Source organism: Orcinus orca, chromosome 2 (genome assembly GCF_937001465.1).
Source record: "Orcinus orca chromosome 2, mOrcOrc1.1, whole genome shotgun sequence".
NCBI classification, from domain to species: domain Eukaryota; kingdom Metazoa; phylum Chordata; class Mammalia; order Artiodactyla; family Delphinidae; genus Orcinus; species Orcinus orca.
In genome coordinates, this window is record NC_064560.1 from 115,491,767 (window position 1) to 115,507,825 (window position 16,059).

General features: G+C 53.1%; 1 protein-coding gene across 1 annotated transcript in view; it reads right to left on the reverse strand.

The window, feature by feature from the left end:
* STARD9 (StAR related lipid transfer domain containing 9) overlaps positions 1–16,059 on the reverse strand; it is a 127,675-nt gene that overhangs the window by 10,245 nt on the left and 101,371 nt on the right. The window contains 5 exon segments of the mRNA XM_049705388.1: positions 3,966–4,040; positions 5,033–5,170; positions 5,536–5,719; positions 6,138–6,335; positions 6,523–16,058. Of these exon segments, the coding sequence (XP_049561345.1) occupies positions 3,966–4,040; positions 5,033–5,170; positions 5,536–5,719; positions 6,138–6,335; positions 6,523–16,058 (10,131 nt within the window).

Below are 16,059 nucleotides of genomic sequence, written 5' to 3' on the forward strand. Positions count from 1 at the left end.
TAAATGTTTAGCCGGACTCATCAAGAAAAAAAGGGAAAAGGCTCAAATCAATAAAATTAGAAATAAAAAAGAAGTTACAGGGACTTCCCTGGTGGTGCAGTGGTTAAGAATCCACCTGCCAATGCAGGGGACACGGGTTCGAGCCCTGGTCTGGGAAGATCCCACATGCCACGGAGCAACTAAGCCTGTGTACCACGACTACTGAGCCTGCACTCTAGAGCCTGAGCCACAACTACTGAGCCCACGCACCTAGAGCCTGTGCTCCGCAACAAGAGTAGCCACCGCAATGAGAAGCCCACACACCGCAACGAAAAGTTGCTCCCGCTTCCCGCGACTAGAGAAAGCCCACGTGCAGCACAGCAACAAAGACCCAATGCAGCCAAAAATAAATTAATTGATTAAAAAAAAAGAAGTTACAACTAACTCCAGAGAAATACAAAGGATCATAAGAGACTACTACAAGAAACTATATGCCAGTAAAAGGGACAACCTAGAAGAAACAGACAAATTCTTAGAAAGGTACAATCTTCCAAGACTGAACCAGGAAGAAACAGAAAATATGAGCAGACCAATCACAATTACTGAAATTGAAACTGGGATTAAAAAACTCCCAACAAACAGAAGTCCATGACCAGATGGCTTCACAGACGAATTCTATCCAACATGTAGCGAATTAACACCTATCCTTCTGAAACTATTCTAAACAATTGCAGAGGAAGGAACATTCCCAAACTCATTCTATGAGGCCACCATCACCCTGATACCGAAACCAAAGACAACACAAAAAAAGAAAATTACAGGCCAATATCACTGATGAACATAGATGCAAAAATCCTAAACAAATACTAGCAAACTGAATCCAACAATAGAATTGTAAAAGGATCACACACCATGATCAAGTGGGATTTATCCCAGGGATGCAGGATTTTTCAATATCTACAAATCAATCAGTGTGATATACCATATTAACAAATTAAAGAATAAGAACCATATTATCATCTCAATAGATGCAGAGAAAGCTTTTGACAAAATTCAACCCCATTTATGATAAAAACTCTCCAGAAAGTGGGCATAGAGGGAACCTACCTCAACATAATAAAGGCCATATATGACAAACCCACAGCTAACATCACAATCAATGGTGAAAAGCTGAAAGCACTTCCTCTAAGATCAGGAACAAGACAAGGTTGTCCACTCTCACCACTCTTACTCAACATAGTTTTGGAAGTCCTAGCCATGGCAATCAGAGAAGAAAAAGAAATAAAAGGAATACAAATTGGAAAAGAAGTAAAACTGTCACTGTTTGCAGATGACATTATACTATACATAGAAAATCCTAAAGATGCTACCAAAAAACTACTAGAGCTCATCAATGAATTTGGTAACATTGCAGGATACAAAATTAATACATAGAAATCTGCTGCATTTCTATACACTAACAATGAAAGATCAGAAAGAGAAATTAAGGAAACACTCCCATTTACCACTGCAACAAAAAGAATAAAATACCTAGGAATATACCTACCTAAGGAGGCAAAAGACCTGTACTCCGAAAACTATAAGATGCTGATGAAAGAAATCAAAGATGACACAAACAGATGGAAAGATATACCATGTTCTTGGAAGAATCAATACTGTCAAAATGACTATACTACCCAAGGCAATCTACAGATTCAATGCAATCCCTATCAAATTACCAATGGCATTTTTCACAGAACTAGAACAAGAAATTTTAAAATTTGTATGGAAACACAAAAGACCCCAAATAGCCAAAGCAATCCTCAGAAAGAAAAACTGAATTGGAGGAATCGGGCTCCCTGACTTCAAACTATACTACAAAGCTACAGTAATCAAAACAGTAAGGTACTGGCACAAAAACAGAAATACAGATCAATGGAACAGGAGAGAAAGCCCAGAAATAAACCCATGCACCTATGGTCAGTTAATCTACAACAAAGGAGGCAAGAATATACAGTGGAGAAAAGACAGTCTCTTCAATAAGTGGTGCTGGGAAAACTGGAGAGCTACAGGTAAAATAATGAAATTAGAACATTCTCTAACACCATACACAAAAATAAATCAAAGCGGATTAAAGACCTAAATTTAAGACTGGATACTATAAAACTCTTAGAGGAAAACACAGGCAGAACACTCTTTGACATAAATTGCAGCAATATCTTTTTGGACCCACCTCCCAGAGTAATGAAAATAAAAACAAAAATAAACAAATGGTAGCTAATTAAACTTAAAAGCTTTTACACAGCAAAGGAAACCATAAGAAACAAAAAGACAACCCACAGAATGGGAGAAAATATTTGCAAGCAAAGAGACTGAGAAGGGATTAATCTTCAAAATATACAAACAGCTCATACAGCTCAATATCAAACAACCCAATCCAAAAATGGGCAGAAGATCTAAATAGCAATTTCTCCAAAGAAGACATACAGATGGCCATAAAGCACATGAAAAGATGCTCAATACAGATATTAGAGAAATGCAAATCAAAACTACAAGGAGATATCACCTCCCACCAGTCAGAATGGCCATTATCCAAAAGTCTACAAATAACAAATGCTAGAGAAGGTGTGGAGAAAAAGGAACCCTCCTACATTGTTGGTGGGAATGTAAATTGGCACAACCACTATAGAGAACAGTATGGAGGTTCCTTAAAAAACTAAAAATAAAACTACCATATGATCCAGCAATCCCACTCCCGGGCATATATCTGGAGAAAACCATAATTTGAAAATATACACATACCCCAATGTTCATTGCAGCACTATTTACAATAGCCAAGACATGGAAGCAACCTAAATGTCCATCGACAGATGAACGGATCAAGAAGATGTGGTACATATACACAATGGAATGTTACTCAGCCATAAAAAAGAATGAAATAATGCCATTTTCAGCAATACGGATGGACCTAAAGATTATCATACTAAGTGAAGTAAGTCAGACAGAGAAAGACAAATATCATATGATATCACTTATATGTGCAATCCAAAAAGATGAAACAAATGAACTTTTTTTTTTTTTTTGCGGTACACGGGCCTCTCACTGCTGTGGCCTCTCCTGTTGCGGAGCACAGGCTCCGGATGCGCAGGCTCAGCGGCCATTGCTCATGGGTCCAGCCGCTCTGCGGCATGTGTGATCTTCCTGGACCAGGGCACGAACCTGTGTCCCCTGCATCAGCAGGCAGACTCTCAACCACTGCGCCACCAGGGAAGCCCCATAAATGAACTTATTTACAAAAACAGAGACTCCCAGACTTTGAAAACAAACATGTTTACCAACAGGGAAAGGTGGGGCGGGGGGAAGGATAAAGTAGGAGGTTGGGATTAACATACACACACTACTATATATAAAATAGATAATCAACAAGGACCTGTTGTATAGCACAGGGAACTCTACTCAATATTCTGTAATAACCTATATGGGAAAAGAATCTGAAAAAGAATGATATGTATAACTGAACCACTTTGCTATACACCTGAAACTAACACAACATTGTAAATCAACTATACCCCAATATAAAATAAAAATTAAATTAAAAAAAGAATACACTACAGGGTCAGAAAAAGAAGAATAATGGGAACAAGGTCCTACTGTATAGCACAGGGAACTGTATTCAATATTCTATGATAAACCATAACGAAAAAGCATATAAAAAAAGGAATGTACGTATATGTATAACTGAATCACTTTGCTATACAGCAGAAATTAACGCACTATTGTAAAAAAGATATACATATTCTCAAAAGATACACATTTCCTTATAGATGCGCAGACTATCTCTGGAAATATACACCAAACTGGTTCTGGGGAGGCAAAAAGACTGAAAAATGCACTTGACATTCTATGTCTTTTGCTACTGTTTGAATACGATTTTTTTTTTTTTTTAACTGTGTGAAGTTTTGCTTATAAAAGGAATTTCAGATTTTATATCCCCAGCCAGATCTTACCTCTGAGCTCCAGATCTGGATCCCAACTGCCTGATTTCCAGCTGCTCCCCTGCATTTCTCACAAGCACTTTCAACCTGGTAAATACCAAACTAGACTCATGATCTTCCCCTCAAAACCTGCCCCATTCAGGGCTCTTCGTCACATGGACATCACCAGCCCTTCAAGCCCAAAGTGCATGTGGTTCTGACTCCTCCTGCTTCCAGCCTCCAACTTCCAATCTGCCCCTGTGTCCTCTGGACGCTCTAGCCAGCGCATCCACATCTGCTCCTCCACTCGGGCGGTGCCCTGAACCAAGCAACTGTCGTCTCTCACTCGGCTTTGCCAAGGTCGTGAGCGGGTCTACCCAGGGCTGCTCTTGCCACTTCTCTGGCAAGCTCGTCATTCTCCTCCCCACTAAAAAGCTTGTCAGCAGCTTTGAGAAGTAACATGATCAGATAGGTTAGAAAGCAGCCAGAATTTCCAATAGTGTCTACACAACCTTGCCTTTTCTAATCCCTTCTCCTGTGATTCTTCCATCTCACTCTTTACATTCCAGCCACACTAACCTTCTTTTAGTTCCCCCAACTCCTCCTCCCTCACTTGCTGGGCCCTCTGCCTGGAAGGCTATTCTCCTGCCCCCCACATATCTCCAGACACCAACTTTTACTGAGTTAACTACCTCTCGGCCTTCCAGTCTCAGTTTAAACACATTCTCTTCAGAGCATCTTTGCTGATCCTCCAGACTAGGTCAGGTCCCTGTTTCATCCGGCTTAGCACCCCTTCTTCACAGAAACTACTGCAACAATAATTAAATAATAAAATAAGCTGTTTAATATTTATCCCTCTAATAATCTGTTTAAGGACAAGAACAATTTTGCTCAGTGCCTAAAATAGTGCCTACAAAATAAACACTTGTTGAATGAATGAATGAGTAAACAGGGAGGGGAGACAAATACCACAGGGAAGACAAAGGCCATCGTACAGGAGAAGGGCTCACGTCAGCAGTGGCCTCCAGGAGGCAGAACTTCCTCCCAAACTCTTGCCAGGGTGCTCCCGGCCCGATTCGTGCTTGCATTTGCCTACTCACCACACTGTCTGGGGACTGGAGCTGGCCTGGCAAGGCCGGGCTGCTATTGTAGCCGGAGGTGACACCAGAGGAGAGACTTCCGTTGGAGCTGGTGCACCAAGAGCTTGAGGCAGCCAGGGTGTGTAGCTTTTCTTCTTCCTGGGAAGGACAGATTACTGTCAACCAGCTCCAGGTGCACCCTCACTTCCCACCCTCACTTTCACCCCTTCTCACCTCCCCAGTTCCCGTCACCTCCCACTGCCTCCTGCCTCAGCCTCATACCCCCATGCCTCCCCCATCCCCACCCCAACTATATACCCAAGCCGCCTCCTCCCAAACTCTGGCCTGGGGACAGGAGCTGGTCTGATGAGGATGGCATGAAAATAGAGAGTGAAGCAGCTTTGAGCTGGCACCAGGGGCCCGACGCCCTCCTCCAAATTCTAAGTCCCAAGACTCAGAGGCAGCCCTGGTCCGCCCCGGGCTCCGAGCCTACCCTGAAATCAGAGGCTTGCCCCACTCCCCACCCGCAGCAGCTGGCAGACGATCTGCTGGCGGATTCTCAGCTTTTCCTGTTCAGTCTGCTCCCGCAGTCGGGCCCGGGCCCGGGCAATCTCCACCTTGGCCTCCTCACGGGCCCGCTGGTATTCTCGTAGCATCAGCTCTATGTCAGAGGGTGGGTGAGGAGACCTTGACACTGACCGTGGGCTCCTGGGGAAGACCAGAGGGTTGGAGAGATGCCTTCTAACATGGTGAGTGGGCAATGGCCCAGGCCCGCTCAACACCACCTTCCTGAAGGGCCCATCCTCTCTTTGCCCACAGGGCCTTCGGGTGTGGTCTTACAAACACCCCAAGGCTCAGGCCTGCAGTCTTACATAGCATGGCACGGCTCCTCTATCCACCCCCACCCACCCCGTCCGCTGCTCCCTCCCAAACCCTCCTCTTTCCCTTTGCCTCAGTCTCCACAGCTGCCTCCGACTGTCCACAGTCACGTAGGACCCACTCCTGGAATCGCTCCTGGCAAAGGAAGCTGCAGCCTCCGGTGTCCAGGACGCTCAAATCCAGGCCCTGCTCCCCACACTCGCCCCACCCAGAGCCTGTTCTCCACAGGGTTCTGGGTCCACCATACCTGGTGGTCTCCACAACATCCTTCCTCAGCTGCTGCAGGTATTCTCGACGCCTGCTGGGCAAGTCAAAGGCCCAGGTGGGGAGATCCCGGTTGAATGGGAAGCTCAGTTGTTTCTGGGGGCTGAGGCTTTGCGTCCGGCGGAAGTTCTGAAGTCGCTCAGCCCGCTCCCTCCGGAGGTTCTCTGCGGTGCGTTCTGGCCTGAGACAGAACGTGAGTGAGGCACTGAAGCTGACCCTGACTGCCCTTCTCCATCTCCAGACCTATCTCTGACCCCCGGAAGGTCCCAGAGCTGAGCCGGGAGGAGGGAACGGCCGGCTGTCAGCCGGCTCAGCTCTCTCTCCTCTCCGCCCAGCCCTGGTCGCCCCACTCTGAGCTGGGTCCTTACCAGGTGTACGGCTCCTCCTCTTGGGCAGCAAGTGCCTCCCCCGTCCCGCTCTGCAGCACCTGCAGCAGGGCGTCTGCCTCCCCAAAGCCGTGGTGCAGTTTTGCTTCCGTGAGTTCCACGCTGAGGGAGAGGGTCTGGGCCCTGACTCGCAGGGGGATCTGCTCCCTCTGGGACCACTCGGGCGCCTGGCTCTGGTCCTCATGAGGTTGTGGGAGCCTCTGTCCCTGCTGCCCTGAGCTGCAATCACATCTGGTCCCCAGCAAATCCATCACACCCAGCGCCCCAGGGGAGCCGTCCTGACCCCCACACCAATCGCTGGATTTGTTATACACCGGGAGTTTCCTCAGACCGTGGTGCTGGGGCTCAGGGGCCATGCATGTCTGGGAACTGGGGCGCAGCGGCCCCTCAGGCTGGCAGGCCTCGGTTGGGCCCAAGATGCAATCCCGGAGCCCTGGGGTGTCAGCCAACTCAAAGGAAGGGCAGCTGCGGTGGCGCCAGAGGCCTCCCCACGAAGAGGAAATGTTCAGAGCGGGCCGTGGCTCCTCTGGAGACACTGAGCTCTCACCCCCATTCTCTGTCCTGCACTGCCATCGACTCAGCCCCCTACTGCTCAGTGGGCCACACTCTAGGGAGGCCACGTCCTCAGGCACAAAGCCATCAGTCAGCCTCCGGCTCCTGCTTCCCAGTGGTGGAGGCGACAGTCTGCTCTGGACCCCAGTGGTGGTCCTGGGCTGACGCCCCTGCGGGGCCTGCTCCACGCAGCTGACTTGGGGCTTTGCGCTTTGCTCTGGGTGGCCTCGGGAGCTCAGCCCAAGGGAGCACCTGTGGTCACCCCCTTCTAAGGGACTGCTACCTTCTCCAGACGGAGCCTCCACTCTCTGAGAGCTCCCTGACTCATCAGTGGTTTGAGAATAGTTACCCACTGCAGCCCTCGGGGCGCCCAGGGGAAGGCTTGGGCGGGAGACAAACTTCTGGCAGCCTTCAAGGGAATGAGCTGAGGGGGCCGAGAGAGACAAAGCGCCTGGGGGGTGCCCTGACCCTTGGGTGCTGGCGCTAAGCGTGAGGATCGGGGAGGAGGCCCTGTCCACCAGCAAGGCGCTCGTGGGGCCCTGCTCCTTCCACACCCCGGGCTCCTCCACAGGCTCCACAGTGTGGGGACAGGGCCCTGGGGAGGGAGGTGCACCGAGGCTGCGGCCGGGGCTGCCACCAGCCAGGCTGGGAGGCAGGGGGGCATCCAGAGAAGCCTGGGGGCTCAGAGGATGCAGGTTCTGCCCAGGGGGAACTTTCTGAAAACTCAAGTGGGATGAGGGTACGGGGGCACTCCGGGGCCTGCAGAGGGTGCTTTCTTCCTGAAGATCTCGGGGCCCTGCTATTTTCCGTGCGGTCCCCTCTGCCCCTCTCTTCTTAAGCGTCCCGGGAACATGTCCCTTTTCCTGAGACGTGATGGAAAGATCTGAGCCCAGCCTTTCAAGGACCGCATTGACTTTCTGAGGGTTGGCCTCTGGGGCCTGGAGGTGCAGAGGTGGTGAGGCCGGGTCAGTCTGGATGCCCTCATCCATGGTGGTCTGAGTACAGCCGTCCATCTTCAGTGCCTGGGGCACCTCACCCGGGGTCTCCCTCTTGGCATTCCACTCCTTTTCGGCCACCCTTGGCTGGGAGAGACTCCCCAACAGCTCCGAGGTGCTGTGCAGGAGCTGCGAGAGGCGGAGAGACAGGTTGTGCATGCTGGCCCAAGAGGCCAGATCCGACTGAGCAGAGGAGAGGTCCACGTGGCTCCAGCGGGACCTGCAGCCCAGAGTCTGGGTGCCCTGCTCCACGGTGTTCATCCTGGACACACCCACAGGGCCGCCCTCCTCTGATGGGTACAGCAGCATAATCTCATCCACCGGGCCCGCAGCACTTCCTCCAGCCAAGGGAGGCTCCCTCCTCAGGCAGCCTGCCTCATCAGGGGTGCCCGGGAACCTGCCTCTCTCGTCAGGACCCTTAGGGGGGGCTGCCCCTTCAGAGCTGATCAGGACGTGGGGGCTTCCCAGGGCAAATGAGGAACCCCAGGCTCCCCAGGCCTCACGGGAACGGCGGGCACTTTCGACGAGGCTGCGTGTGCTTGACAGGCCTCGGGCACTGGCCAAGGTGCTGCGGTGGGAGTAGACCGCGGAGCCCCAGTCGTCTAGGCCGTCGTCCTCACGGGAGCACCAGTCCACATCTGACGGTGTCAGGCCCTGGGGTGTCGGGCCACGGGAGACATCAGCTGCGCCGCCAAACACATATTGCTTCCAGCCAACACGCGCAGGCCCCTCGGGATGCCAGGGCAGGGCGCAGGGATCGATGGCGCTGGAGCCAAAAAGCAGGGCTCCACCGCCCGCCTCAGAGCACCACGCCTCTGGCCGAGCCTGGCCACCCAGTCTCTCTGGCTTTCCCGGCTGGGCCTGTTCCGGAGTACCAAATAGCCGAGCAGCCATGAGATCGGGGGTCGGCATGCACGAGACAGCTGAAGTCACCGGGGAAGGAGGGGGTGTGGACGGCAGGGGCCTGGGATCAGCAGCGATGCCGTCCAGGTCAGAGGCGGCTTCCTGATTGCAGCCCTCAGCTTTCAGAGACGTTCTTGCCGCAGACTTTCCTGAGAAACAGCCTCTGGGATGTGGGGTCCACAATCTGCTAGGCTCCTGTATATCCTCATCTGTCGGGGAAGGAGGCTCCACGCTCAAGCTTAGCTCCTGAAGAGACCGATGAGAGCTGACCACAGAGAACTGCGGTCTAGAGTGTTTGGGGCCAGAGACGATGGCGATCACAGGAAGTGAGCACCGGTGGCAGGGTGCCGGCTGCTCCCCGCCAGAAGAGGGCTGCCCGGGGCCCCGGGCCACAGGCCAACATGCTCCACGTTGCCCCAAGGGAACAGTGGCTGAGTCTCTGAAGGCTGCAGGGAGCCTGGCCACAGCCTCGTCCTCTCTGCCTGCACCTCTAATCTGACAGCTGCCTGAGCCACCTGCATCAGCACATGGGGGGCTCCTGCCCCGGGCAGCATCTTCTCGGCCACCTGAAGCCTGGTCTCTCTGCTGCTCTTCCTCCTCCCGGGGGCTGTCAACCTGGGGACCGGAGACGCACTGTAACTCTGCTACCAATTTGGCTTGGGGATCCAAGCCACTATGATCCTTGGACTCTGCGGAAAGTTGCGGCTTTTCTGGAAGGCATCTGATGGCATTTCCCAAACATCCATGTTGTGGTCCCACCGGCGGCTCACTCGCAACACACCCTTCACTTAAATTCAGGCTGTGTGGTCCCCCAGCTGTTGCAGGTGGTTCTGGCTTGGTTTGAGAGCCCTGTGCACTCCGGCCACCAGCGGAGCTGTCCTGAAACCTCCCAGGTGGCTCAGAGCACCTGCCTGCATGGAAAGGCGGAGCCTCAAGCTCGGCGCTGACTTTCTTCTTGCCAGCCTTTTTCTCAGGATCCCCGACTGACCTGCAGCTTCCATCAGCAACCCAGGGGCTGAGGGGACTTGTCCTCACATCAGGGGCGGAAGGGGAGCTGCAGCCCTGAGCCGGAGGCGGGAGAACAGCAGCAGAGGTCTCCGGGGTGCTGCCATCTACCGGCCCCAACTCCACATTAATGCTTTTGGGCTCAAGGCCATGTGCCCAGAGTATATCAGGTTCCCTGCAATGGCCCTCTCCTCTCTCCACCCCGCAGGCCCTGGGGGGGACCATGCAGGGTGGGTGACGAGTACGTGGGGTGGCCTCGGAAGCCCCCTTGCCCAGGTCACCGTCTCTGTAACACAGTGAAGTGGAGGAAGGGGAGGCACGGGCCCCGGAAGCAACGGGTTGAGGGTTGCACGGCTGCCGGCAAGGATGAGATCTGCTGTCTGCTTGGCCCCCGGATGGGCTGAGGGTCCTGCTGCCTTCAGTGCTCCCCGGAAAGACACCACAGTCTGACGTTTCCTGCGGGCACCCGCGCAGGGCCTCCTCCCTAACTCCTCCGGGTCTCTGATGTGGCAACAGAGTTGGCCTGGGACCTCTGACGCTGGCCCTGCAGGCTTCTGCTAGCCTAGAGCCAACACTCCCCTCCCGCCTCACAGGCTGCCGAGAGGGAGCTTCCGGTTCAATCCCTCCCAGGGCTGTGGGAAGGACGGCACCCCATTTGGGACTTGCCTTCCCTTCTTCTAAGCCGGTGGAAGCCTCAAGGCATTGGCCCTGGTCTTGGTTAGGCCCTGAGAGACTGGCAGAATTCTGAACATCACAGATTACAAGGTGACTTTCAAAACAGGTTGGTTTTCCTCCTTGTGCAGCCACTAGGAAGTTACCAGGACCTCCTCCCCATGTGTTGTCCAGAGTCCCAGGTTCTTGGTGGGCTGGGCTGCTCTCCTGCCAGCCAGGGAGAATGCCCTGGGCAGCTTCCCAGGCAGCAAACGGGCCTCGCCTACATGGAATCCCTCCAGCATCATCAAAAGGGGCCTGAGAAGGTAAGGCAGCCACTATTTCCTCCACCATTACCCTCCTGTCCTCCTCCACAGCTGCTGAAAAAGGAAGACTGCCTGAGCCCAAAGCATCAGCAGAGGAAGGTGTTCTGGTTGCTTCTCCCTCTTTCTCTATGATTTCAGAAGAGCTAGTGTGATGCACAAACTGTTCACTGGCTCCCAGGCAATGTCTCACTTTTCCGGTACAGTGACTTTTACCTGGAGCAGGGTCAACGTGGGAGGAAGTCCGTGAGGAGTGCCGTGGCCCCGTGTTAGTGTCAGTGCTGGGCAGAGGGTGACAGCTGTCTGCAGAGGGGGGTGTGGCCTGAAGGACAGATGTCCTCTCATCACTTGACAGGTGTCCTGGTTTAGCAGAGAGAGACGCCACATGAAATCCCCGTGCTTCACCCTCATTTCTGGTCCTGGCTGACACTGACTGGCCCATTTGTGGACACTGAGGCCTGCCAGGGGCCCCTGAAGAACATTCAGGTCCTAATAGCGTCTCATCGTGAGGAAGGACTGTGCCCCCAGCCACCACGTTGTGAAGCTGCTTGCCCTGGGCCTTCGCCTGTCCTATCTCCTCCAACTCAGCCAGGCACGTGGGTGGATGGGCAGAGGGCTCCGGCTGAGGCAGCCTTGGCAAGGACACAGGTGCTGAGAAAGCACCACTGGCAGGACTGAGGTCCTCGGCCTCCTTCTCTGCCTTTTGCCTCTCCCCCCTGCCTCGCTTGTCCCCCTCTTCTAAGGGGCAGCTGGCCCTCCTTTCAAGCGGGCTAGAGGCCCTGTTCAGGGAACTGGCTCTGTCTGGTCCTCTTGGTACAGCTGCCTCGGCTTCGGAAGGAGAACCCACCCTGCTACCCAAGCCCAGCAAGGTGCTCCTGAGGTCCCCTCCGTGGCCTTGCAGACTGGTGCTTGTTGACCTCCTGCCCTCTGCCCCCAGGGGAATGCTCGCTGGTGCACTGGATTGACTGCGAGATCCCACAGCCATGGATATCACAGACCCGCACCAAGCAGGGTGTGCCGCGGAGAAGCCCTGTCTATCGTCTCCGTGCTGTGGGCTGTGGCGTCCGGGCTCTCCACTCTGGTCCTGACGCCCCGCTCCAGTTACCAGGGGACTGGTGGGCATTTTCAACAGGGTGGGATCCAGCACACAGTCAATAGAAGAGATGCCTAGAGTACCAGGTACATAAAGATAGGTTCTTGGCGGCCTTGCTGAATTCAAGGGCAAGGCGTTGCTCAGGTCCCGGCGAGGAGCCATACAGGCCCCTGGCTGGCTTGGCAATGGGTCGGTCTCTTGGCTGAAAAATGTGCACACACAATGCTGGCACAGGCCAGGGAGTTTCTGAGTCAACGAAACCACTTTGTTTTTCTCCTGTAGGCTCCCTCTTTGCATAGCCGTTTCTTCAACTCTGCCTTGAACTTCCAGCTCCTCTTGCTTAGAACTACGTATGCGTTTGGCAAAATGGCTTTCCTGAACACCCTTCACGGTCTCCAGCTCCTCGAGACTTCCCAAGCCACGGGGCGGCCGTCTGGGGTACACTGCATTCGCCAGCTCGCCCTCCTCAGAAGTCCTCTCAGGCATGGGCTGCAATGGCAGAGCTCCAGCCGAAGCTTTCGTTTTCCTTGGATGAGCAGAAGAGTTGGTGCATTCTCTGCAAACTGTAAATGTCCCTAAATAACCAGCAGTTTCCCTGGCGGGTCTGTCTAATACAGCTGGGTGGGTGTGCCCCTTCACAAATCTGATGTCGTGTACCTGGGGATCAGTGCTACTGTTAACCTCCATTTGTCCAGCTTCACCATCCCTAAAGATAACATCATCTTTCCACTTTGGAGAAGATGGCTGATCCTTGAGGGACAGGTGGTTTCTAAAGCTGCCTGGCCTCAGCACATGGTCAGCCATCTCCTGGTCCTTCTGGTCCTGGAACATAAACTCCTTACTGACTCCCAGTGTGTGGGAAGCATTTAGCTGCGTACTCTGTTTGGATTCAATTTCCAAGATGCCATTTTCCAGCTGCATTACACTCCTAATTAGCCTAGCCATCTCATCAGCATTATTATCTCCTTTACTCCCTTTCTTTCCAGGAGGTTCTTCTTTGGGGCTTAACGCTTCTCGCACCTTTCCAGGGACCTTGCATTCACCGAGGTTTCTTTCCTGAAAGCACGTGACTGACTGGAATCTTTCATACATGGACTCTGCCTGTGGAAGCCTAAACTCTTCTGAGCCATCTTTGGGATGGAGCGCTTTTCCAGGAAGCCCAATTTCATTCCTCCTTTCCCCCTTGTGGGCTGGACTCTCATCCTGGGCTGCTGTCTCTGGGCTGCTTACTCTATGATGTACTGATCTGGACTTCAAAGAGCGAGCGGCTTCCTCTATCTTGTCCTTGTCAAGGCCTAAATTGATGGTTTTATAGATGAAATCAGACCTGACCCCAGAAGGAAACCGTCTCTTCATGTCACAGGCCGGGGTGTCTCTGAGGACTGCATCCTGCCCCTGCTCTTCTTCCCCACTCGTCTCAGATTCACACACCAGGGGAGGCTTCCTTGACCCAGAACTGTCTGAGGAGACACTGCAGTAGGACTGTACAGTAGCCTTTTCTCCCTGCTTGAGCACTGGAAGACTGTGTTTATTTAAAATTCCAACTTGATTTTCAAATTCACATACTTTTATGCTGGTAGATGGAAGAAAATGTCTGTTCTGAGTGACAAAAAAATAAACTGAGTTATGGCTTTCTTTAATGTTTCCAAGGCATTTCCCTTTTTCCCTGCAAGCTTCCTTGGTGTTCGGGTCAGCTGGCCTTTCTGCCATGACCTGCTGAGACGATGCTATCTTGGAATTCTGGTTTTGTAACAGTGCTGGCAACTTATTCTTCACATACACATTTTGGAGGACTTGGTGCTCATGTCCAAAGCCCCATGCTTCCCTGGGAGGCGGGGAGGGCGCCCCTGCTTCTCTGCAAGCTGGGATTTCCAAGGCGGTTTCTCTTAGGGCATCTCGGCTTTTGGTCACATAGAATGTTTCCAAGGGAGGTGGCTGCAGGGAAGATGGGAGTGGATTCCAGGGAGCAGAGTGGAGGCACAGCTCTGGACCTGAAGGAAAGGCAAAGGAAAACCTGCTGTGTCTTCTACCCGCTTCCTTGGAGCTCTCCTGGGAGTCTGTCTTCTCTTCCTGCGGGAGGTGGTGGCTGTTCTGACCTAATTGCCCCCTTGGGTCTGCACTATTCTTCCTCAAAGGAGCCCAGCCTCGGGGCCAATGGGGTTCTTTGGTGTCTATGGTGACAATATGGTGACAAGCGTTCGTCAGGATGAAACATTCATCAGAGGACGTCATGAGACCAGGATTCTCGCTACTCTGAGAGGCTTCTTCCAAGCTGCTCTCTTTGACTCCCCATGCTTCCATCACGGGATGTGCTGTCTTGTTCGCTGCTATAGAGACGTGCGCATTTGTAGTTCCAGAAGTCGATGATTCTACGTCCGCTGAATAAGTTCCACTATGACTCACCTCTTTCTCATTAGCTGTAAAGAATTCTGAAGTACCTTCTACCTCGACACGCAGACTGTCCTGTTCTTTCTCAGCTCTCAGACGCCTAATTCTGGACAGATGGATAGGAAAGTTGTTGAAATCCGGGCTGCTAGATACCCTAGGACCAATTGGCAATAGAGCATCTCCTCCCCTGCCAGAATCTTGGGTCAGGGAACCAGAGTCTTCCTCGAGGGAGGGCTTTCCCTTCCCTCGAGGAGGGAGACTGGGTGCTCCTGTGGCCTCCAAAACAGGATGAGACAGTTCAAGGAGGTACTTTTGCTGAAGGGCAGCCCAGTCTCTCTCACAGGCACTGCCAACGTAAGTGAATGAGGTGGCAGAGGCAGCCAACAAGCTTGACACACTAGAGTCAGAGGCTTCAGAGACGCCCTTCTGGGCCATGTCAGGGACCCCTCTGGCCTGAAAGGTGCCATCGGCTCCTGGCTGAAGAAGCCTATAAGAGCCCCAGAGGGACACCCTGGTCGTATCAGAAACAGGGACTGTGTATGCACTTCTGACACTGCAGGGCAGCTCAGCACCGCCCAGGGGCCGTTTGGAGCTGCAGGACAGGACTGTTTCTGTATCTGATGACTTTAGTTCTTCCATATTGGGCCAGTATCCAGGCCTCTCCCAACCGCAGGGCTGAACATCCTGGAGGTCAGGACTTGGACATAAAGAACCTGGGGGGCTACTGGGACTGTTCCTGGAGTCACAGGAGAACCAGGAATCCATGGACGCCAGAGGGCTCCCTCTGGAAAGCGGCACGTCTTGGAGACTGTTGGTTTGTTCTGTGGGGCTTGCCTCCACCGCCAACTCGGGCTGCTCACAGCGGGGCTGGAGCTCCAGGTAAAATGAACTGCTCACTGGCGGGGCGGCATCCAGCCTGGCTCCTGTTCTGTGGCTGATGGGGCCAGGCCTGCACACTGCCTCCTCGTCCCCTGCGGGCAGACTGGAGCTCTGCAGGCGCCAGAAAGTCTCCGTGGGCATCTCGTCAGCTGAACGCAAGAAAGGCTCTCCTTGCCGATCGTCCCCCAGTTCTTCCTCAGCGTCAACCAGGCTGTCGAGGGAAAAGCTCCTGTGCGTCTGGGTGAACAGTCGACTGTCTGAGGATGTGGTGAAGCCCCTCACAGAGGCTTGAGCTCTGGCCCTGGAGTGGCCACGGCCATGGGTGAGAAAACTGAGCGCTGGGCTGTCCTGTGGGCTTTGGTACCCCTTCTCGGCCAGCGAGTCCTCAGATATTTGGCTGTCTTCACTGTCGGAGTCATCTGGCCCTGGGAGATCCCGCTCCTTCCCCTGGGGCTCCTCCAGCTTCCGTGGCTCCAGCAGGGCTTTGGCACAGACATAGGACAGAGAATCGACTGAGTAACTGCTATCTGCATCAGATAAATCACCACCTTTTTCTCTCGCAAGATCCTCTACAGGGCTGGAACCTGTGAGTGAGGCCGTGGTATCTGGGTCCCCCGCACTGTGTTGCCTCTTCAAAGGGCTGCTGTGAGGCAAGCGAGAGGACTCTTCAACCCTAGCTGCCAGGACCCTCTGCTGCCCCTTTGATGCCCCGCTTGGAGAAGGGGGAGGT